The following is a 26,100-nucleotide window of genomic DNA, read 5'->3' as shown; positions in this document are numbered from 1 at the left end:
TGGCATAAGGCCTACCATTCTTGGGCCGTACACTAATGGAAAGATGTGCTTTGGAGTGACATGTCACAGTACATGGTCTATTATTCTGAAGGTCATTACTGGGTATAGTGAATGCCTGAGAAAGCTACTTGCCGGCCTGTATCATCTAGAATGCTGAGATTTGTCTAGATGTTCTTGACAATAATGCTGCATTAGCTATGTGTGGCAGCATGTTGGGCCCATACCAGTATTAGCAGGACAACTCTACATGTCATATTACGATGGACTAGTTTGAGGACACATGAGTGTCAGAAAGGTGGAGTTGCCAGCTCAGATCCCACACTTCAGTCCTATAGAGAATCTCTGGAATAAACTGAATCATTGGGTTCATGAGACTGACCCCCCCCCCTTCCAAAAAAAAAAACAGAGCTGAATTGGTTGATGCTATGCTTTGTAGGCTGAATGGAAAAAAAAAATGATTTTAGACAGCAAGTTTGTGATTACTGGAACAAGTTGCTTCCAGAGATAGTTGAGGCTGACAGTTTGAAGAAATTCAAAAAGTGAACTGGATAGTTATCTTCATGAGGAGGGAAGTGCATAATGTGTTTCTTTATTTTTTTATTTTTTTTTAAGAAATTTTATTTCTTATTTTTCTTTTCTTTTTGGCCAGTGCATCAGTGTATGTGGTTTCCTTGCACTATTTGGCTGATACTGATACTAAATACAGGAAGACATTTAGAAATAAAGGTTATTTGTAGACATTCAGGTGTCTAGATATTAACAGTAGAGAACTGCATATATAATTTAATACAGATTTATCAAATAAATGTACATGTGTGTGTGTGTGTGTGTGTGTGTGTGTGTGTGTGTGCGCGTGCACACACATATGTGTATACAATCTTGGTAAACTTATTCATTTATTAATTTTTTTATTCAATATGTATTCACAAATCTATTTTTATCCCATGAGAAATAATGTCATTTTAAGTGGTTAATACAAAACTCAGCACAGTTCTATTATTGTCCCACGACCAGCATGTATGTGATCACCCAGTTCTGTGTGTCCTAAAAGATAACACTGATGTGTTAATTTACTTTTATGTAAACAAAGCTGGTTTATGTTTGCTATAACAAAAATACACTCTGAAAAACATTAATGCAGGTCAGTTGCAAAACAAACAATAACAAAAGGCTTTCTGAACAGTTGTGGCCGACTCAAACTGTCTATTATATTTTTTGTGACATTTTTAAAAGGATCTGAGCACATACCTTTTTTTATCTCTTTGTGTCAGCATATTAATTTAAAGTTTGTTTATACTAAATTGAATCGTGAAAACAGAGAATTAAGGCTCAAAATTAAATTAACAATTATACAAGAGGTCGAAAGGATGGAAGCAAGTAAAACAAATACTACAAAATAATACATCCCTTTACCTACTTTATTTACAATACTGAAAATCTGAAAAAAAAACTTGATGGGCATGACACTGAATCAATTATAAAAACAGGAAACAAATTCATGACACAAAACAAGAGGAGCTCGAAACAAAACTTTTTGAGTGGTTTCAACAAATGTGTGCATCTAATTTGTCAATAATAGGTGGAGTTTGTAAGAAGAGACTGATTAAACAACATAGGATTAGAGATTTCAATGCAGCAGTGGCTAGTTCCAAAGATTTAAGGAAAAGAATAACTTAGTTTTGTAAAGTCTGAAATTGATAAAGAAAGGCACAGTCTTTCTTTAGCATTAGCACGATGCAGGAAACCAAGGTTATGCAGCATCAGTCAAAAAAAAAAAAAAAAAAAAAACACTTCCATTTCACCCCTTGATGCGTTCCAAATGACTGTCCAGCTCAGCCTTAATTTATTTAGGCTATTAGCTTCCACAACAAAAGATGGAAGCCTGTTGCACCAATCAACTACCCGCTGGGGAAAGGAAAATTTCCACACATCCATTCTACAACTATATTTCCTCAATTTGAAACTGTGCCCCCTCAGGTTCTTAGTCTGAGCAAGAAGAAGAACCCCATCAGCATTCAGCTTACTCAATACATCCTATTCAAGGCCTTATATAACTCAATCAGATCACCTTACAGGCGCCTACTCGCCAGGCGCTGCAATTTGTAGAACTTAAGCCTTTCTCGGTAAGAGCACCCCTTTGTTCCACTCACCAATCTTGTTGCCCTTCTTTGTACTCGTTCTAGCAACTCTACATCCTTCCAAAATGAGGCCTCCATACTTGTACACAGTATTCCCGGTGTGGCCTGAACATTGCCTTGTATAACGGGATAATCAGCTCCCTGTCCCTGCTAGAAAAATTCCTGTATATCATTGACAAGACACCATGAGCTACTCTTGCAGCTCGTCTGCACTGCTCAGAGAACTTCATATCTGCCTGCACAATTACCCCCAGGTCCTTTTCATTCTCTACCACTGTCAGCGTAGTACCACAGAGTTGATACGTTGATCTGGGGTTACTGTTTCCCATATGTAGTACTTTACATTTGTCAATGTTAGACTTCATTGTTAGACCTCAGCCCATCTGCTCAACCTTTCCAGATCCTGTTGCAGCAGCATAGCATCAGTAGTGTCCTTAACAACCCTGCCAACCTTTGTATCGTCTGCAAACTTGGACATTAAGCTTGATATACCATCATCTATATCATTTATAAATACAGAAAACAACAATGGACCCAACATTGAACCCTGAGGAACTCCACTAATAACATTAGTCCACGTTGAGCAGTGTCCATTGATTACCACTCTCTGTCTTCTGCCACTCAACCATCCCTTTATCCATAGCAGCAATTTGCCTCCAATGCCACACTGCTCCAATTTGTGTAGCAGTCTTCTATGCGCAACAGTATCAAAAGCCTTTCTAAGATCCAAATATATAATATCAAAGTTATTCCCTGCATCCAGTTCTTTTGTGACTGCATCATAGTATCCAATCAAGTTGGTCAGGCAAGACTTCCCCTTAACAAAACCATGCTGTGTCTGAGCTATAACTGAATTCTTGTCCAGATGATCCTGCAGTGCTTCTTTAACCAGTGCCTCCATTCATTTTCCTGGAACCGAAGTTAAACTAACAGGTCTATAATTACTTGTGTCAGCCTTTGATCCTCCTTTGTGAATTGGAGTTACATTTGCACATCTCCAGTCTATGGGTACTTCCCCTGAGTCCAAAGAAGCTTTCATAATTATGGCTAGGGGTTTGCTTACTTCCTTTGCTGCCTCCTTTAATATAACTGGATAGATCCCATCCACCCTGGTTGCCTTTTTTATGTTTATCCTCAACAATTTCTCCTCCACTTTCCTCTTAGTTATTAGAAAATCATCTAGCTCACTGCCAATGTTTACTTCACCTACGACATTCCCCTTCCTGAATAACTCCTCATGTGTGAATGCAGATGCAAAATACTTGTTTAGATTGTTAGCCACCTGAGCAGGATCCTCAACTGTTGAACCTCAACATCCAGTGGACCAATCTGATTCATCCCTTTCCTTCTTTTTCTCAATGTTAAACTTCAGTTGCCACTTCTCAGCCATTTTCCCAACTTATCTAGATCCAGTTGGAGTAGCATACTGTCTTTACTGTCATTAACAACCCTGGCAACCTTTGTACATCTCCAAACTTTGACATTAAGCTTGATATACCTTCATCAATATCATTGATAAATATACAAACCAACAATGGGTCCAACACCAAACCCTGACGGAAACCACTAATAACATTAGTCCACGAAGAGCAGTGTCCATTGATTACCACTCTCTGTTGCCTCCCACTCAACCATCCCTTTATCCATTGTAGCAACTTACCTACATAATGTCGTCTAAAATTGCTCAGAAGAAGCCAACGAGTAAGATTCAGCGGCAGGAAAGCATTGTAAGGTGTGGTACCATGAAATTGGGCAACCGTAAGTTGATTAACTCTATGCCAGATCATTGTAAGGCTGTAATTGCAGCTCGAGTAGGAAAAACAAATAAATGATTGCCATTTGCATGATTTCTCATATTTCAATTAATTATGCAATTTACCTTTTTGAAGATTTTTATGGCAATTTGGTATATCATGTGGAGTCTTTTTATTGGATTTCATTTACAGAAATATATATCCCATCAAACAAATGCATTTCAAACATTTCTGCAACCCACAATGCAGCACAAAACAAATTATTTGCAAAATTCACAAGTGATACAGTTTTTTTTTTGTCTGCCACTGTGTGTCACTTATTTTTAAATTAAGAATATTTGCCACCTGGACCTTTTTTGTCATATTTGGGCTGAAATTCTGGAATATGAGTTAAAATTGGACTAATATTACATTTGTATTCCTAATCAAATTCCTTTTTTTTTTTTTTTTTTCAATGAGATAGCTGTTCTGCATCCTTGATGTAGTCTAAAACCTTTATTGTGTTCTTCCGCAATGTACTCTAAAATGAAACTGATTTTAATCAAATTAAAAAAGCAAAAGGAATAATGGTTGGATATAACTTTGACTCTTCAGTATGTACATTTAGCTGAAGTAGATAACTGTATGAGGACAGTTTGTGTTGCATCTCTTCATGCTGAAATTTCTGTGTTATTAATTTTTCTTTAATAAAGATTGGTTTATGTACATTTCATGAGTACTCTGATGTTCTTAGGTTAAACCAAGGAAGAGGAACAGCTTTCCCAGCGAGGAAAGAAAAAAAAAACAAAATTTGGCAAAATTTTTATTTAGAAATTGTAATATTTAACTCAATTTTAAAAACAAATTTAAAGCTAGACCAGCATCCCTTTTAACTGAAACATCCTATATACACTGCCTTACCATTACTACACAGACACCCCTCTGTTGATAGTTGGTTACATCCTATTCAAATGTATATTTAGCATCAGACGCAACACAGATACACTCATAAACCTTCAATGTGACAGCAGTATCACTGTAAATGCAAGATGCCATAATTGAGAGATTTCCAGTACAGAAATATAATAGGGTGCCAAATAAGATCTTATGTCTGTATGTGATGTTCTAATCTGAAAATGGAAGTGGACAATACTATCATGAAATGACAGAATCTGGGGAAACCTCCAAAGCTGACAGAATGCGCACATGTCACAGCAAATGAAGGCCATCAGTGAGATAATTGGGACACATTTCAGCAACAGTATTGAGGTAACCCACATCATGCAGAATGTTGTATATGGGTTGCCTCAGTTGTTAGCTGTCCACAAGCCATTAATTGCCCCAACTAATGCCAGATGACATCTAGCTTGGCATAAGGCCTACCATTCTTGGGCCGTACACTAATGGAAAGATGTGCTTTGGAGTGACATGTCACAGTACATGGTCTATTAGTCTGAAGGTCATTACTGGGTATAGTGAATGCCTGAGAAAGCTACTTGCCGGCCTGTATCATCTAGAATGCTGAGATTTGTCTAGATGTTCTTGACAATAATGCTGCATTAGCTATGTGTGGCAGCATGTTGGGCCCATACCAGTATTAGCAGGACAACTCTACATGTCATATTACGATGGACTAGTTTGAGGACACATGAGTGTCAGAAAGGTGGAGTTGCCAGCTCAGATCCCACACTTCAGTCCTATAGAGAATCTCTGGAATAAACTGAATCATTGGGTTCATGAGACTGACCCCCCCCCCTTCCAAAAAAAAAAACAGAGCTGAATTGGTTGATGCTATGCTTTGTAGGCTGAATGGAAAAAAAAAATGATTTTAGACAGCAAGTTTGTGATTACTGGAACAAGTTGCTTCCAGAGATAGTTGAGGCTGACAGTTTGAAGAAATTCAAAAAGTGAACTGGATAGTTATCTTCATGAGGAGGGAAGTGCATAATGTGTTTCTTTATTTTTTTATTTTTTTTTAAGAAATTTTATTTCTTATTTTTCTTTTCTTTTTGGCCAGTGCATCAGTGTATGTGGTTTCCTTGCACTATTTGGCTGATACTGATACTAAATACAGGAAGACATTTAGAAATAAAGGTTATTTGTAGACATTCAGGAGTCTAGATATTAACAGTAGAGAACTGCATATATAATTTAATACAGATTTATCAAATAAATGTACATGTGTGTGTGTGTGTGTGTGTGTGTGTGTGTGTGTGTGTGTGCGCGTGCACGCACATATGTGTATACAATCTTGGTAAACTTATTCATTTATTAATTTTTTTATTCAATATGTATTCACAAATCTATTTTTATCCCATGAGAAATAATGTCATTTTAAGTGGTTAATACAAAACTCAGCACAGTTCTATTATTGTCCCACGACCAGCATGTATGTGATCACCCAGTTCTGTGTGTCCTAAAAGATAACACTGATGTGTTAATTTACTTTTATGTAAACAAAGCTGGTTTATGTTTGCTATAACAAAAATACACTCTGAAAAACATTAATGCAGGTCAGTTGCAAAACAAACAATAACAAAAGGCTTTCTGAACAGTTGTGGCCGACTCAAACTGTCTATTATATTTTTTGTGACATTTTTAAAAGGATCTGAGCACATACCTTTTTTTATCTCTTTGTGTCAGCATATTAATTTAAAGTTTGTTTATACTAAATTGAATCGTGAAAACAGAGAATTAAGGCTCAAAATTAAATTAACAATTATACAAGAGGTCGAAAGGATGGAAGCAAGTAAAACAAATACTACAAAATAATACATCCCTTTACCTACTTTATTTACAATACTGAAAATCTGAAAAAAAAACTTGATGGGCATGACACTGAATCAATTATAAAAACAGGAAACAAATTCATGACACAAAACAAGAGGAGCTCGAAACAAAACTTTTTGAGTGGTTTCAACAAATGTGTGCATCTAATTTGTCAATAATAGGTGGAGTTTGTAAGAAGAGACTGATTAAACAACATAGGATTAGAGATTTCAATGCAGCAGTGGCTAGTTCCAAAGATTTAAGGAAAAGAATAACTTAGTTTTGTAAAGTCTGAAATTGATAAAGAAAGGCACAGTCTTTCTTTAGCATTAGCACGATGCAGGAAACCAAGGTTATGCAGCATCAGTCAAAAAAAAAAAAAAAAAAAAAAAAAAACACTTCCATTTCACCCCTTGATGCGTTCCAAATGACTGTCCAGCTCAGCCTTAATTTATTTAGGCTATTAGCTTCCACAACAAAAGATGGTGGAAGCCTGTTGCACCAATCAACTACCCGCTGGGGAAAGGAAAATTTCCACACATCCATTCTACAACTATATTTCCTCAATTTGAAACTGTGCCCCCTCAGGTTCTTAGTCTGAGCAAGAAGAAGAACCCCATCAGCATTCAGCTTACTCAATACATCCTATTCAAGGCCTTATATAACTCAATCAGATCACCTTACAGGCGCCTACTCGCCAGGCGCTGCAATTTGTAGAACTTAAGCCTTTCTCGGTAAGAGCACCCCTTTGTTCCACTCACCAATCTTGTTGCCCTTCTTTGTACTCGTTCTAGCAACTCTACATCCTTCCAAAATGAGGCCTCCATACTTGTACACAGTATTCCCGGTGTGGCCTGAACATTGCCTTGTATAACGGGATAATCAGCTCCCTGTCCCTGCTAGAAAAATTCCTGTATATCATTGACAAGACACCATGAGCTACTCTTGCAGCTCGTCTGCACTGCTCAGAGAACTTCATATCTGCCTGCACAATTACCCCCAGGTCCTTTTCATTCTCTACCACTGTCAGCGTAGTACCACAGAGTTGATACGTTGATCTGGGGTTACTGTTTCCCATATGTAGTACTTTACATTTGTCAATGTTAGACTTCATTGTTAGACCTCAGCCCATCTGCTCAACCTTTCCAGATCCTGTTGCAGCAGCATAGCATCAGTAGTGTCCTTAACAACCCTGCCAACCTTTGTATCGTCTGCAAACTTGGACATTAAGCTTGATATACCATCATCTATATCATTTATAAATACAGAAAACAACAATGGACCCAACATTGAACCCTGAGGAACTCCACTAATAACATTAGTCCACGTTGAGCAGTGTCCATTGATTACCACTCTCTGTCTTCTGCCACTCAACCATCCCTTTATCCATAGCAGCAATTTGCCTCCAATGCCACACTGCTCCAATTTGTGTAGCAGTCTTCTATGCGCAACAGTATCAAAAGCCTTTCTAAGATCCAAATATATAATATCAAAGTTATTCCCTGCATCCAGTTCTTTTGTGACTGCATCATAGTATCCAATCAAGTTGGTCAGGCAAGACTTCCCCTTAACAAAACCATGCTGTGTCTGAGCTATAACTGAATTCTTGTCCAGATGATCCTGCAGTGCTTCTTTAACCAGTGCCTCCATTCATTTTCCTGGAACCGAAGTTAAACTAACAGGTCTATAATTACTTGTGTCAGCCTTTGATCCTCCTTTGTGAATTGGAGTTACATTTGCACATCTCCAGTCTATGGGTACTTCCCCTGAGTCCAAAGAAGCTTTCATAATTATGGCTAGGGGTTTGCTTACTTCCTTTGCTGCCTCCTTTAATATAACTGGATAGATCCCATCCACCCTGGTTGCCTTTTTTATGTTTATCCTCAACAATTTCTCCTCCACTTTCCTCTTAGTTATTAGAAAATCATCTAGCTCACTGCCAATGTTTACTTCACCTACGACATTCCCCTTCCTGAATAACTCCTCATGTGTGAATGCAGATGCAAAATACTTGTTTAGATTGTTAGCCACCTGAGCAGGATCCTCAACTGTTGAACCTCAACATCCAGTGGACCAATCTGATTCATCCCTTTCCTTCTTTTTCTCAATGTTAAACTTCAGTTGCCACTTCTCAGCCATTTTCCCAACTTATCTAGATCCAGTTGGAGTAGCATACTGTCTTTACTGTCATTAACAACCCTGGCAACCTTTGTACATCTCCAAACTTTGACATTAAGCTTGATATACCTTCATCAATATCATTGATAAATATACAAACCAACAATGGGTCCAACACCAAACCCTGACGGAAACCACTAATAACATTAGTCCACGAAGAGCAGTGTCCATTGATTACCACTCTCTGTTGCCTCCCACTCAACCATCCCTTTATCCATTGTAGCAACTTACCCTTAATGCCAATTTGTACAGCAGTCTTCCATGTGCAACAGTATCAAAAGATTTCCTGAAATCCAAGTATATGATATCAAAATTATTTTTGGCATTCAGTTCCTTTGTGACCAGATCATAGTATCCAATCAAATTGGTCAGACAAGACTTCCCTTTAACAAACCCATGCTGTGTCTTAACTATTACTGCAGTCTTGTCTAGATGATCCTGCAATGCTTCTTTAACCAGTGATTCCATTATTTTCCCCGGAACACACGTTAAACTAACAGGTCTGTATTTACTTGTTTCACATTTTGAACCCCCTCTGTGAATTGGTGATACATTTGCACACCTCCAGTCCATGGGGATCTCCCTTGAATCCAAGGAAGCTCTCATCATTATGGCTCAAGGTTTGCTTACTTCTTATGCTGCCTCCTTTAATATAACTGGATACATCCCATCCACCTCAGCTGCCTTCCTTATGTTTAACTTCAACAATTTCTCCTCCACTTTGCTCTCAGTTATTACAAAATTATTTAGCTCCCTGTTTACGTTTGATAAACTTCTGACACTCCCCTCATTGAATGACTCCTCATGTGTGAATGTAGATGCAAAATATTCATTCAATTTATCAGCTACCTGAGCATGATCATCAATAGTCCATCTATGTTGAGTGGTCTAATCTGATTCATCCCTTTCCTTCTAGAGTTTACATAAGAAAAGAACTCTTTGCTGTTTTTCTTTGCATCCTTTGCATAGATTTCTCGTAACTTTGTGACTTGATTACAGACTAGTTTATAGGCTTCTGTGTTACCTGACACTTTATATGCATCCCATACATTCTTCTTCTCCGCCACGAGCTTCATTAATTCATCTGATATCCATTTAGGCCTAAACTTTGAACAGCACCAACAAACCTTTCTTAGTTGGCATGAAAAGCCTAGTAGCCTCCAAAATTAAGTCCCTCAAGGCATCCCATTTAGAATCCAATGTTGGTAACATCATCAGTTGATCCCACTGTACAGAATTTAAAAACTGTCTGAGACGATTGTAGTCACCTTTGCGAAAGCAAAAGCCCTTCCCTTTAACCTTGATGGTAGTTACATCTTTAAGCAATTCCCACATCAGTATAGTGTGATCGCCCAGTGGTTCCTTTATCTGCAAATTCTTAATGCTTGAATAATCACTGCTGATAACCGGATCAAGAGTATTACTTCCTCTGGTTGCCTCTCGAACACGTTGCTGTAGAAATCAGTCATCCAATAAATCCACGAAAGTCTTCTTAGATTACGAGTGACCAACTCACAAGTTCCAGTCAATATCTGGAAAGTTAAAATCCCCCATTATAAGATATTCTGATTTACTGGCCCACTCAATTTCTCTGCACAATTGCTCATTATACTTATCAGATTCATTAGGCCTATAACACACATCTACTCTCATTTTTCCTTTGCCAGTGCTTATTTCACACCAAACAGACTCAAAACTGCATAAACTGGATACACTTCCTTAGATTTTATGTGTTTCTAAACTAACAGCAAAACCCTCCCTCCTTTCGGTCTTGTCCTGTTTATCCTTTCTGTACACATTGTACTCCCAAAATTCCAATTCTGCACTGCTTATATCTGTATGGCACCACGTCTCTGATATCCCAACAATATTTGCCTTTGATGTCTTGACTAGCACTTCAAGCTCATCAAATTTATTAGCTATACTCCTAGCATTAGTGTACATGCAAATATACATGCACCTGTTCCTACTCTTAATTATCCTAACACAGCCCATGTATTTACTTGTTCCACTATGACTCCCAGCAGTTCTGGAAATCTTCATTACCTTGGTTTCTAGGCTACTACTCATTCTAATAGAAGCAATGCAAGAATCACTTTTGCCTCTGTTTGCGGCCACTGTTAACCTTTTAGTCTGTGTATCCCCCCCCAAGCTAGCAGTTTTCCGACCCCCTAACACTGCCTCGATAGCATCAGCAAATATTCTTGTACACTTTCTATTTAAGTGTACCCCATCCATGTAGAAGCAGTTTCTCCTGTCAACAAGCATAGACCAGGATGAAAAAAATTCTACCCCTTGAGCCTTGCACAATCTCTCCAGGGCCGAAATGATCGACAAGGCTCTCATCATATACTCCCTCCTATCGTGTTGTTGTTTGGTTTTTAGGAGCATTAGCAACTAAGGGCATATTGCTTCGGGATATGCGGTGGTCATTCCCTGACCTTTCCGCATCCTCCGTATTTGGTGGTGATGGGCTTCCCTATCATGTCTGGGCAGAATTACAGACGCTTTCACATTCAACCCTAACTGATGACTTTTTTCCAACGTTGACCTGTACTTGAGTAACGGTTGTATTCTGTATGGTCAATTCTTGAAAAATATAAGTCAAAGGATATTTTAATCTTGCCTTACTGGGTTTAGAAGCAATGTTTCATAATTTTCTGCCAAACAAAATCACCTTCTGTTCAAGAAGTCTTGAAATGGTGGAAAATTAAGAAAAAACAAAGGAGCAACCAACTCAAAACAGAAACAAATATTCTGTTATGCTGAAATGCGGATGGTAATACAAAACTGCTCCTACTTCTGGTTGGTAAATTCCTCAAGCCAAGAGGTTTTAAAGGAGTTAACTGATTTTCATGCAATTAGACAAACTGGATAAACTTTTAGGGCAAACGGATGTGTGAAATGGGATTATTTTTTTTTTGGCTAATGGCTATAATTTTGCTCTCTTGCATTGCATGCCTCTGCTAATGCTAAACAAAACATGTTTTGTTCTTATTAATGTTAGCCAATGCTTTTGTTATTATTTTAATTTTTTTTATTTTTACCATTTTATCCTATTTATTATTTAATTATTGTTATATTTTCTTATTACTGAACATACATGCACAAAAACATTTTAAAGTTCTGGCTGAACTTGTTACCACAAATCTTGTTATGCTGCTCTCTCTCTCTCTCTCTCTCTCTCTCTCTCTCTCTCTCTCTCTCTCTCTCTCTCTCTGTGTGTGTCCGATAATTCATATAAAAATAAAACATAAGCCAGTAAGTAGTATGGCAAAAAATGGTACAGCAAAAGTTAACATAAAAAATAAATCAAAGGGGAAATAAACTATAGAACACACAGCACTCTAGAGAGCCACACCACTGACATAATGACATGTGATTAGCTTAGCCAGCTTATATAAACAGAAAAAAGGAGAATGGATGGTGGCACAGGTGCCATCTATTCTCCTTCTCCTCCTCCTAAGCTTACATTATGTCAGTGTTGTGGCTCTCTAGAGTGCTGTCTATTCTAGAGTTTATTTCTCGCTGCATAAGGACTACCGCTATGCAAATCCTCTGCATTTGTGGATCGATCGGAGGAAGAAGGGATGTTTTGGTCCTTCGATCTGTTTGCCTTTGTGACGATTTGTATAGTGATAGAAATGCAGCGATTCCATGACAATTGTTGGCCTTGTGGTCCTCTGTCGATATGGGGCATAATGGTCAGTCTATATTTTGTTATTTGTTTTCTTTTAACAGTTCTTTTTAGTCCCGTTTTGGTGATATTTCACGTTTTTTGGAACTGGTACCTTTCAAGGAGGGGGGTACTGCTTAATTATTATATAATTGGCATTATTTTAAATTGAAATTGGAATTATTATTATTATTATTAATTGGATTTAAAGCTCTAAATTATTTGGGGACTGTCGGCTACAGTTTCTGTCTTGTCACCTTTACTTCCTCCTCCCTGTTGATTTATTTTTTATGTTAACTTTCGTTCTACCGTTTTTTGTTATCTACTGGCTTATGTTTTATTTTTATATGAATTATCGGTTATATCTGGTCATCATGTGGAGGATGTGCATTTTGCTGCCTCTAATGATAGCTTAATATTTATTTATTTATTTTCTTATTTTATGTTATCACATTCTAACTTTTAAGCCATTATTTAAATATATATACAGGGTGTTTCAGTTAAACGTTTCAGAACTTCTAAGATGGGTAGGGTACATCCTGACAACTCGAAATCATATAGCAATGTGGGGTCGGAAATGCTTTCCTGAAGCGGTGTTGTACACAGAAGCACCATAAAGAAAAGAGACCGTAAGTGAGAAATCGTTTTAATATAATACATGAAAAGAAGAAAAAGGTACATGGATTACCGTAGGTACATGGATTATCAAGTAGATAGGTCTAACCGGACCTATCTACTTGATCTTTCTGCAGCAAGTATTGCCACAACTTTTGAGAGATGAACAGATTTCTGCATCGACGCAACAGACAATGTGGTTCCAACACGATGGAGCCCCTGCCCATTATAGCGGAGATGTTCGTAACTACCTGGATGTCACATTTGGTCAACAGTGGATCGGACGTGGTGGTCCCGTGCGTTGGCCTGCTCGGTCACCCGACCTATCATGTCTTGATTTTTATTTCTGGGGTCATATGAAATCGCCAGTTTATGACACCCCTGTTGACAATGCTGAGGAGCTGGTTGCAAGAATCGCAGTAGCTGCCGAAGAAATTCGAAATTCGCCTGGAGTATTCCAGAATGTTCGGATGTCCATTCGTCGGAGATGTGAGGCGTGCATTGTAGCCCGTGGAAGAAACTTCGAACACTTACTTTAATCCATGTACCTTTTGCTTCTTTTCAGGTATTATTAAAACGATTTCTCACTTACGGTCTCTTTTCTTTATGGTGCTTCTGTGTACAACACCGCTTCAGGAAAGCATTTCAGACCCCACATTGCTATATGATTTCGAGTTGTCAGGATGTACCCTACCCCTCTTAGAAGTTCTGAAACGTTTAACTGAAACACCCTGTATAGACCAATGTATATTTTCAGTGTATTGGGGAGGGATGCTGACCTGTCAAGTGTAATTACCATGGAAAAATTGAGAATTCCTGCAAGGTAAAAGCAGATTACCTGAAATTAAACAAAAATTAAGATTAACACAAAAATAGTGATAACAATGATGGTACGTAAAGCAGTGGGTCCAAGGACTTTAGCTACTTCATCAGAGGGTTGGCAGCCAAAACCGTAGGAGCCATCGCAAAAAACAGGGTGCCTCTGTTTCTGTTATGATGTATACATACAAAACTTATACATCATAGCTGACCCGACAGAAACCAAAAGGAAGGAATAAAATTTAAACATAAATAAAAATAAATATATAAATATAATTAAAACAAAGTTAATAAGCTAAAATAATGCCAATTCGATCTCGTTAAAGGAAAAATGAATGAAAGTTTAAATTCAAAGTTCTGTATGAAATTTAAACAAAGTAACTTAAAATAAAGGAATAAAGTCAGGTTTATGAAAACTTACTGTGTGCTTAGACCGGAATCGGCGAAATTAGCTGTGTGAATACAGAACTACATCGGAGTCCAAAGATGAAAGCCGATAGTTCTCTGTAAAGTATATTTATATCTGAAACTGATATTTAGATCGGACTGAAACTTCAATTGATATAAATATACTGTACAGAGAACTATCGGCTTTCATCTTTGGACTTCGATGTAGTTCTGGAATAAGACAGTAAAATGAAATTTTCAGAATTATGTTAGAATTGTGCCATAAATTCAAATTAAGGGTGTACAGGAGAGACTGGATTATAGGAAGTTGTCCAGAATAAACATACTCTGTGGATAACAGGATAATATGGCTAACATGGACTACAGTCTGGCAGGTAGCTTTCTCAGACAGGCATGAACGTTAGACTGTGCCTCATCACACCAAAGCAGCTTTCCATTGGCATTGGTCTATAGTCCAAGAATGGCAGGCTTCATACCAAGCAACATGGCATCTGGAATTAGCTATAGTGATTATTGGTTTGTGGCTGCACGACTGGTAACCCATAATGTAGACAGATAGCATGAATACAGTACTGGTATGTGTCCCAATTATCTCACTTGAGAGTGAGTGAGTGTGTGTTGCAATGTTGGCCCATGTGATGAGCAGAAACTTTGCATCTTTGCATGGCTCTCCTTTCACAAACAGTTTCAGCAACAGTACACTTCTATTACAGATCAATCACCAATCATCAACTTAAGGATCTTCAGCCATCGAAATGTCATGCACAGTCCAATTGCTTATGTGGCACCCTACTATCATTCCATGTGGGAAGCCTGTTAACTTTGTTGATCAGCACATCTTGCATTGGCAATATTACTATCTCCTCAAAGGCCTTCAAGCACATTTATAGTTGTCTGACATGTGCTGCTTGGATAGGAACTAATCAACTATGGATGGAGGGTATCTGGATATTAATCACAGCGCAGTGTATAACCATGAAACATTAAATTTCTGTAAATTTTCATTTAATGCTTTAAATTTTTATTTTAATCAAAAGTTTTGTGTGTTTGTTAGTTTGCAAAAATACTTCGATTCAAGCAAGCAAAATTCACCAAACTATACTATTCTGATTAAGCCCACTAATCTGTAACAGCACTGACTCTGCTAGTACAATTAAAATACATATTGGAAAAAATACGAGACTTCAGCATAAAAAAGCAAATGCTTCAATTTATGGAGCAGTTTGGAAATGAACTGAACTAAAAAATATAACTAATTTAAACAACAATTAATCATTTAAAATAAAATAAAAAAATTGGTATTCGGTAGTCTGTGTCAGATATAACTTACTGAAAAATCAGCCAGTAAAACACTGTCCAAGACAATATGATAGCAATAGCAATATCTCCTGGTGAATCTGTAGTATCCATGAAGAGAGAAAGGGTGTGTATAAGATTGTTAGCCAGTCTAGTCATATACTGTTCTTCCAAACAGTTAAGATAATTTTGATCTGCTTTAATACACCTAGAAATCAAAAAAATATATAATGAAGTACTATGCAATAAATATACAGTCTTCTCTCTCCCTCTACAAAAATAAAATATGTATTATGTTCTAAAAATATTTATTTAGATAATGGCTGGAGACTTCCTCATAATTGTAAACAATGGGTGAGGGCATTTTTAGGACACCATTTAAGCAAAATAAAGGATCCCTCCATTATTTGTAACATACATTAACAGAAATGATCCAAAGAAATAGATAACTTCATAATGATATACTCCGGCATATCAAGTGAAATGTGGGCATCATTGGGAATTGCTGTTATAATAAAGAAAGAATGGGAAAACAAAATATTAGATTACTCTTGGATATCACCCAGAATATTGAAATTAAGACTAAAAATTCTATCTTATACAATAACAATTATTGGCATCTACACACCAGTAGAAGGCAACATTGATGAAACCACAGAATTTTATGACGAATAAAACAGATCATACACCAAACTAACAAAAACATACTCCTGCAATCTCCTGCTAGTATCTCATACTAGCAGGAGATTTTAATGCAAGGGTTGGTGCTCAATCAGTAGACAAATGTATAGGATCAGAAGCGAACCCATGATGGAAGATGCCTGATAGACTTCTGCATTTTTAATAAACTTAAAATTACAAATACTTTTTTCAGACACAAGAATATCCATAAATTCACATGGGAAGCAAGAAACACAAAGTCTATAATAGATTATATTATGATTAATGAAAATTCAAATGAAAAAATTAGAGACACTAGAGTATTCAGAGGCATTGAAAGTGACAGTGATCACTACCTAGTAGAAAGCACTTTCAAAATAAAAAGAAATTATCATAATAAAAAGAAGAAATACCAACAAAAACTACTAAGAAATTAAAAATACATTTGTTGGAAGATGGAAGCACTAAATTCCTGTATGAAAGTCGATCGAAAGATAAACTCATATCAGATGAAAGTAATAATGTTGAGGAAATCTGGTCAAACATGAAAAAATCAATTCTGGGAGCTGCTGAAGAAAGTCTCGGATATAAACCTATAAAAAATAAAAACTGGCTAAGAACTTGGAATGAACAATTGAAACAAACAATCAATGAGAAAAAAAAAAGACCTATAAACTATTCCTACAAACTAAAGACCTACGTCTACAAATAAAATATAAAAAGCTTAGAACAGAAGTCAGAAAACCAACCAGAAGAATTCGACGAGATGACTGGGATAAATTTGTTAAATCTTTAGAATGTGATATCACGGGCCCACGGAGAAGAGGTTTTAAAATTTTTAAGAAATTACAACTAGACACAAATGATCAAATAAAAACCAACTACATCTCCCAAGCAGAATGGAAGCAACACTATTTCAAACTATGGTATAACCCAGGCACTAGGGAATTGGAAGATGAATCTGTGATAACCAAAGATGAAGAAAATATAACAATGGAAGAACTAGAGTTAATATTACAAAAATCAAAAAAGCCCAGGCATAGACAATTTGAATGTAGAACTATTTAAATATGGGGGCACCTTACTAAAAAATGCACTACTAAAATTATTTAACATCATATGGCATAAGCAACAGATACCCAAAGATTGGGAAACAGGAATAGTAATCAATTTACACAAAAAAGGCTCCAGAAATAACCCTAACAACTACAGAGAGAGAGAGAGATAACACTGCTGTCAACTACTGCAAAGCTATATTCTAATATACTAATGAATAAACTTAATAAATACACTGAACAATGTGGGTTCAGAAAAGGGAGAAGCACAATAGATGCCATTTTCTCACTACAACAAATTTTAGAGAAAAGAAGAGAATTCAAACTACCAACATTTCTGCTCTTTATTAATTATGAAAAAGCATACGACAATGTAAACCGGGAAAAACTTTGGCAGATTCTACGTGAAGAAAATATCCCAACCCAATTCCGGAAAGTGATCCAAAGCCTATATAAAAACTCAAGTCTGTATAAAATATTCTAATGGCCAACTATCAGACCCAATTAACACCAATAAAGGAGTGAAACAAGGATGTGGACTATCACCAAATTTATTTAATATCTACATCAATAAAATTCTTAAAGAATGGAAACAAACAATTTACAACGGAATACAGTTGAACAACATGAATAAAATCCAAAGATGAACTACAGATAGCAGCAAATGAACTTAATAAAATATGTAAAAAGTACGAGATGAAAATCTCCACCTCAAAAACAAAATCAATGGGATTATGTGGAAAAAACATACAAAGAGTCAAAATTGTTAATGATTATAAAATAATAGAACAGATATCTGACTTCACCTATTTGGGAAATTTAATATCAAATGAAGGGAAAGACATCCACACTAAACTCAAAAATATAATAAAATGAATGGAACGATTAAACGCCACTTCGGAAAATGACAATTGAAACAAAATTACGACTGCACAACATCACTTCAAAACCATCCCTCTTCTACAGCTGTGAGACTTGGGTCATAAATAAGAAAGATGCACACAAACTAGAAGCAGCACAAATTTATTTTTAAGACCATTATTAGGCTTTACAAGACTAGACCACCAAATAAATTTAGATATCCACGAGAAATTAAAAGTAGATAACATAGTAAATGACATAAAATGGTATTAGGAAAAATGGATCAGCCACATAGAAAGAATGAATCCAGACCGGATCCCAAAATTAGCCTTTAACTACAAACCTACAGGCAAGAGAGATGTTGGTCGACCAAGACAACGATGGCGAGATCAAGACTACTTCCAAGAGCTACAACGGAACAGGTCTCAAAAGACCTAAGTTGGACCAAGTTCATGATGATTAACAGAATTACTCTACTGTCTACCAATAATTAATTCAGAAACAGAATAGACTAGTGATAATTATTACTGTTTTCTGAAATCCAAATTACTGTTTCATACCAAGTCATATACATTTAAATCAATGATTGCACCAGTAGCAGAAACACATGAGAAATACTGTTGAATGCAGTTAAAAGTGCATGGTATCTCTTTACAATATGAAACAATTTATACACTTTAATGAGATTAATTATAATTTTATCATTTGTAGTAGGATTTAGACCATTAATTCTAAAATCTAAAAAAATCAGTTTTTGAATATGTGTTTTAGAGCCAGTCAACTGAAATACCAATATTGTAGTGTAATGGAGCTTCTTGTGCTGAGTGATAAGGCAGTTTCATACTTTTAGCAGTGGATTTAACTTCTTTAAGTGTGGCAAGAGATATCTGTATATTTGTATTCTGCAGCAGATGTTAGGGGGAAAGGAAGCTTAAGGATGTAACTACCATCAGGGTGGGAGGAATTTTGTTTTTGTAAAGGTGACTACAGTGATCTCAGAGAGTTTTTAAATTCTATACAGTGGAATCAACTGATGATGTTACCAATGGCAAATTCTAAATGGGAAGTCTCCAGGTATTTAATCTTGGAGGGTACTAGGTTTTTCATACCAACTAAGAAATACTGTTCAAGGTTTAAGCCTAAATGGATATCAAAGGAATTAATGAGGGGCTAACATTTGGTGAGTATGGGCTTGGCACACCTAGGGTCCCGAGCTAGATATCATAATTCTTCTCTTTCTTGGTGATTCCTTTCTACTTCTGACACTCTCTCTCTCTCTCAGGGTAACTTTGGAAATTTTTTTTTTGACTGGTGCAGCATCAGCCTCAGACTTCCTTGCACCATAGGGATAACAATAATAATAATAATAATGCAGCTCGTAGCAGAGAAGAAAAATGCATGGGATGCATATAAATTATCAGGTGACACAGAAGCCTATGGCAGATATAAGCTAGTCTGTAATCAAGTGACAAAGGATGTTAGGAATGCAAAGGCAGGTTACGAGACATATTTGGCAAAGGATGCAAAGAAAACCAGCAGATAGTTCTTTACATATATAAATTCTAGAAGGAAAGGGATGAATCAGATTGGTCCACTTAACACAGACAGTTTGACTATTGATATTCATGTTCGGGTGCTGATAAACTGAATAAGTACTTTGTAACTACATTCACACATGGAGTTATTCAAGGAGGGGAATGCCAGAAGTTTATCAAATTCTAACAAGGAGCTAAGTGATTTTGTAATAACTGAGAGCAAAGTGGAGGAGAAATTGTTGAAGTTAAACATAAGGAAGGCACCTGGGAGTGGATGGGATCTATCCAGTTATATTAAAGAAGGTGGCAAAGGAAGTAAGCAAACCCTTAGCTATAATTATGAAAGCTTCCTTGGACTCAGGATAGGACCACATGGACTGGAGATGTGCAAATGTGTTCCCAATTGATAAAGTAGAATCAAGGGGGGACACGAGTAATGTTAGTCTAATGGAGTCACTGGTTAAGGAAGCGATGTAGGATCATCTAGACAAGACTAGTTATGGTTCAGACACAACATGTGTTTGTTAAGGGAAGCCTTGTCTGACCAATTTGATTGGATACTATGATGTGGTCACAAAGGAATTGGATGCAAAGAATAATTTTGCTATCATATACAGGCATACCTCGAATAACGAATAGGATGCGTTCCACGAAATTACTTCGTTAAGCGAAACTTCGTTTTCAGAGGTAAAAATACTATGGCCAGAATAGGGATACGTTCCTACGTAAAGAAAATGAAAAGCTTTTTTTTTCGAACAAAGTAAACAGTCAACTTACATGCAAAGTGAAATCACATTTTAAAATATGAGTCTAAAGTTGATTGTTTATGCTTTTTTCCTCTTTCATTTAGCAATTGCCTATACGGAGTTATTGCATTTAACACTGATCACTTAACAATAACACTTCTTCCTAAATCAGGATCATTTTCACTAAAAAAATTTGAAACGTTTTCAATGTCATTTAAGCACCTTTTTTAAATCTTTGGTTGTTAACACTTTTTCGGCAGGAACTTCTTTAACTTCGTCTTCATTATCTTTGTCTTCGTTGCTAACAAGGTTTTCTAAATCTTCCACTGAAAAACCATCATCTTCTGCATTCAATAAATTTCTAACATCCTCTTCATCGACATTTTCGAAACCTATTGATTGAGCCATCTGGATAACTTCATTTCTAATTTCTTGGATGTTATTTTCTTCTTCTAGTACAACTTCTGGCCATATTTTGCGCCAAACTCCATTTAAGCATTTCTTAGTGACTTCTTTCCAAGAACTATCAATGTTTTCAATTGCGTTTTTAATGGTGTAGTTTTTCCAAAAAGTTTTAACTGTCATTTCCTCTTTATCCTCTAGTTCAGTTAAACTGCTTATTGTTCGACGCAGATAATAAGCTTTAAATGATGCTATTACTCCCTGATCCAATGGTTGAATCAGGGAAGTTGTGTTTGCTGGAAGAAACAACTTTGACAGGAATGCATGTGTCCAACGTGTTAAGATCAGTAGGATGTCCCGGAGCATTGTTTAACAACAAAAGAGCTTTTTCTTCAAAGTTGTTTTTTTTGACAATACCGTTTTACTTCAGGACAAAAGTGGTTAACAAACCAATCAGTAAATAACTCCTTGGTAACCCACGCTTTTCTATTTGCTTTCCATATTACAGGTAAATTCATTTTTATGTTACCTTTTAACGCCCTCGGATTTTCTGAATGGTAAACTAATAACAATTTTAATTTATAATCGCCAGAGGCATTTGATCCAAAGAGTAACGTTAAACGGTCTTTGGCTGCTTTGAACCCAGCAGCTTATTTTTCTTCAATAGAAATGAAACTTTTTGTTGGTAGCCGTTTCCAGAACAAACCGCTTTCGTCAACATTGAACACCAAATTTGGAAAATTTTGACGTTCAATTATTTCCTTTAGTTTTTCTGGAAACTTATTTGCAGCTTCTCCTGTTAATTTTACACTATGAATCCTGGCCCGTTTTTTAAATTTCTCGAACCAACCACGAGAAGCCCCAAAGGTTTCCGTAATTTCTTCAGTTTGTTTAGATTTCAGGTGATTAAACTGGAATTTTTTTTTATGTTAAATGGGGCTTGAAATTGCCGACTTCGTTATATCGAAGCTTCGTTATCAGAGGTAACGTTAACCGAGGTATGCCTGTACTTGAATTTTAGGAAAGCTTTTGATACCGTGGCACATGGAAGACTACTATACAAATTGGAGCAGTATGGCATTAAGGGCAAGTTGCTACAATGGATAACAGGATGGTTATCCATTGTATCCATTGAGTGGGAGAAGACAGCGAATGGTTATCAATGGACACTGCTCTTCATGGACTAATGTTATCAGTGGAGTTCCCCAGGGTTTGGAGTTGGGCCCATTGTTGCTTTTGGTATTTATCGATGATATAGATGAAGGTCTATCAGGCTTAATGTCTAAATTTGCATAGGATAGAAAGGTTGGCAGGGTTGTTAACAACAGTAATGATAGTACGTTACTGCGAGAGGATCTACAAAAGTTGAGCAGATGGGCTGAGAAGTGGCAACTGAAGTTTAACATTGACAAATGTAAAGTACTGCATATGGGTAGCAATAAACCAAGAGCAATGTATCAACTGGGTGGTACTACTCAGGGTAGCAGAGAATGAAAATGACCTGGGGGTTATTGTGCAGTCAGATTATGAAGTTTTCTGAGCAGTGCAAAAAAGGCTGCAAGAATAGCTCATTGCATCTTGTCAATGATATACAGAAATTTTGCTAGCAAGGATAAGGAAGTGTATCTGCAATAAGGCCTCTGAGGTTGGGATTATTCATACTACCAATTTTAAACACACACACACCAACCGTTTATGACTGGTTGAATAATGAAATAAAATAAAATAAAATGATAGAAAAGACTGTAAAATAATATTTACAAAAAACTTTTAATCATTTACAAAAAGCTAAACTAAACTATAACAAAAGTAAAATAAGTAAATAAGTTAAAATGCATTAAAATATAAATATAAAAGCGATAAAAAGACGATAAAAAACACTAGAGCTTTCGGAGGTGTCTTCCTCCTTCCTCAGTAATAGTGAGACTTAAATGACACATCCTTAAATACCAGGTTCACGGCACACGTGGATGACCAGGCGCATACTCAGCATTCCTTTCACTAAGAACTAAGGTTTATAACTAAGAACTAACCAGACTTAGAACTAAGGTTTATAGGAAACCAATGTGTAGGGGCCAGTACACACATTATAGGACGGCACAGACTGTCCAACATAAGAATAGTGTGGCCAGAGCACTTTTGGGTAGGGTGAGAACGCATTGCAGTACCCCTGAGGAGGGGGAGAAGGAAATTAGGCAAATCACGACGGATCTTATGAGGTGCGGTTACCCCCAGAGGGTCATTGATGAATACAACAGAGAGGAAGAGCCCAATCGGGTAGTTCCGCCTGTACCGCTTACCACAGTGTATGTTCCCTACTATCCGGGCCTGTCAGATCGCATTGCCAGGACGCTTCGCGACTTTCAGACACGCTGTGTGCAGCTTCCGGGCCGGAGGTTGCACACAGTAGTGTCACAGGTCAAAGACCCCATTACTAGGGATTCTAGTAGTGGGGTCGTGTATGAGATCACATGCCCGGATTGTGGGGAATGTTACGTGGGGGAGACAGGACGGCGTCTCAAGGACCGTCTGGGAGAACATTCACGAGCGATACGGACCGCAGAGCTCAATAAATCCGCCATTGCCGAGCACTATTGGGAAAAACAACACCAGATCTCCCCCGACAACGCTGTTATCCTTGACCGGGCGCACAGATTCTGGGACCGCAAGTGGCTGGAAAGTCTGTGGATTGGATCCTCTGGTAACAATAGTATAAACAGAGACAGGGGAGTTAGGCTTCACCTCCCTTTTGAGGCGGTGGTTTTGACAAGATACAAACGTTTTAATTTTCCACGTGTCCAGTCCACTTCCGGTTCCGGCACAAGTGAAAGGAATGCTGAGTATGCGCCTGGTCATCCACGTGTGCCGTGAACCTGGTATTTAAGGATGTGTCATTTAAGTCTCACTATTACTGAGGAAGGAGGAAGACACCTCCGAAAGCTCTAGTGTTTTTTTTTTTTTATCGTCTTTTTATCGCTTTTATATTTATATTTTAATGCATTTTAACTTAGTTACTTATTTTACTTTTGTTATAGTTTAGTTTAGCTTTTTGTAAATGATTAAAAGTTTTTTGTAAATATTATTTTACAGTCTTTTCTATCATTTTATTTTATTTCATTATTCAACCAGTCATAAACGGTTCGTGTGTGTGTGTTTAAAATTGGTAGTGATAAGGAAGTGATTGTCCCCTTGTAAAAGGCAATGGTAAAGCGACACCTTGAGTACTGTATACAGGTCTGGAGGCTTCATTTTAGGAAAGATGTAGATCTGCTGGAACGAGCACAGAGAAGGGCAATTAGATTGGTGAGGGGAACAAAGGGTTAGTTTTACCAAGAAAGGCTTAAGTAGGCACCTCCGAGGTGATCTGTCTGAGGTGTATAAGGCCTTCAATGGATTGAGCAAGCTCAATGCTAATGGGATTCTTCCTCTTACTCAGATTACTCATCTGATTGGTTTAAATTCAAATTGAGGAAAGACAATTGTAGAACAGGTGTGTGGAAATTTTCATTTAGCCAGCGGGCGGTTGATAGTTGGAACAAACTTCCATCTGTTGTAGTGGAGGTCAGCAACTTGATTAAGTCTAAGGCAGAACTAGACAAATATTTGGAGTGAATGGATGGGTGAAATGGGAAGGGTGGTTTTTTTTTTTTTTTTTTTGGCGGATGCTATATAAGCTTGCTTTCTTGTATCATATACTAATGCTAAACAACATTATCTAAACCAAAATAAAAAACATCTAATTTACCCATCCATTCTAATAATTTGTCTAAAGCTTCTTTAAATTTCTTTAAATAAGCTTCCATCACCAGATGGAAGTTTATTCCAACAATCAAATACTCTCTTAGTTGATAAAAGGTTTTTGCAAATCTGTCCTACAGCCACCATTTTTCAATTTTGTGTGTGTTTTGTTTGAGAAAGAGTTGTTCGAGCAGTTTAAAGCCTTAAAAAACTTCAATCAGGTGCCTGGTTTCCAAAACTGTAATTTGCAGGACTTAAGTCTTTCTTGACAGAAATATTCTTTTTTGTCCCTGACTAATACATCCATTCCAAGAGTCCCATATTCTTCTTAAAGTTAGCCTTCCAGACCTGTGATTACTTCCTTGTCCCCGGTGGCAAAATTCTATATATTATCGACAAAACTACTTGAGCTGTCCCAGCAGCTTGTCTGCACTGCTTAGAGAAAATGTGACCCAATTTGTATCTGGGATTACTGTTAGCTATAGGCAGTACCTTGCATTTAGCAAACATTGACTTCTATTTGCATTTAGCAAACTTTGATTACTATTTCATAAAGTAAACTTTGACCACTATTTCTCAGGCAATTTGCCTATTTTTTCTTGTTAGTTGTACACCTTAATTCCTGTCATTAACCACCCAGCAAACCTTTGCATCATCTACAAATTTAGAAAATAAGTTTGATATGCCTTCATTAATATCATTAATAAATATTGAAAACAGTAAGGGACCCCAACACTGATAACATTATTCTAACGTTATTTTCAACCACTCTACCCATCCCTTTATCCATAGCAGTAATTTGCCCCAAGTGCCCTATGTCTCCAATTTGTATAGGTTTACAGTTTCATTGATATCAGAAAAAAGAGCTATCATGAACCAAGACAAGGTTATAAAATGGCAGTATAAGGATTAAAAATATATGCAGTATTTTATATATGTGTATATAAATTAATATACAACTTAGATTTGGGACCTGGAACATGAGAAATTTCATATGAAGCAGAGAAACTTGATAATTTAGTTCAAGAATGAACAGACTTAAAATTGATATTCTTGGTGTTAGTGAGGTCAGATGGCTAGGCAATGGTAAATGTGCTACAGACAATGGTATGTTTTTTTTTACATGAGCTCTCTCTCTATGTACCATGTCCGTTAAGGATGTTGGTGATCATGGTCTTCCACAGCTCTTGGTCTTTTGCTGTTCTCAGCAGGTCTAGACTCCGTACATTCATCCAACTGGTCAGACTATTAATATAGTTTACTCTTTGAATGGAATTCTTCGCCTTCCATTCATCTTGCCTGTCATTATGATCTCCTTCAAACCTACCTTCCTTATGATGTGCCCAAAAAATTTCAGCTGCTTTTCTCTTATGTTCCTCAGTAATGATCTTTGCGTTCCTGCTCTTTGTAGTACCTCTACATTCGCGGTATGTTCAGTCCAGGATATTTAGAGCATCCGTCTATAAAACCA

The 26,100-nt window shown here is 36.9% G+C and overlaps 1 protein-coding gene across 1 annotated transcript in view; it reads right to left on the bottom strand.

Annotated features, from left to right (window-relative positions):
• Window positions 1-26,100, bottom strand: part of LOC150075707 (calcineurin-binding protein cabin-1-like) — a 1,104,404-nt gene that overhangs the window by 519,379 nt on the left and 558,925 nt on the right. Inside the window, exon 25 of the mRNA XM_090388624.1 lies at window positions 15,667-15,840. Within this exon, the coding sequence (XP_090244750.1) occupies window positions 15,667-15,840 (174 nt within the window). The remainder of the gene's footprint in view (window positions 1-15,666; window positions 15,841-26,100) is intronic.

This window comes from Mastigoproctus giganteus, chromosome 14 (assembly GCF_048544385.1).
Source record: "Mastigoproctus giganteus isolate SK-2022 chromosome 14, ASM4854438v1, whole genome shotgun sequence".
Classification (NCBI taxonomy): Eukaryota; Metazoa; Arthropoda; class Arachnida; order Uropygi; family Thelyphonidae; genus Mastigoproctus; species Mastigoproctus giganteus.
This window is presented reverse-complemented; position numbering and strand designations above follow the sequence as displayed.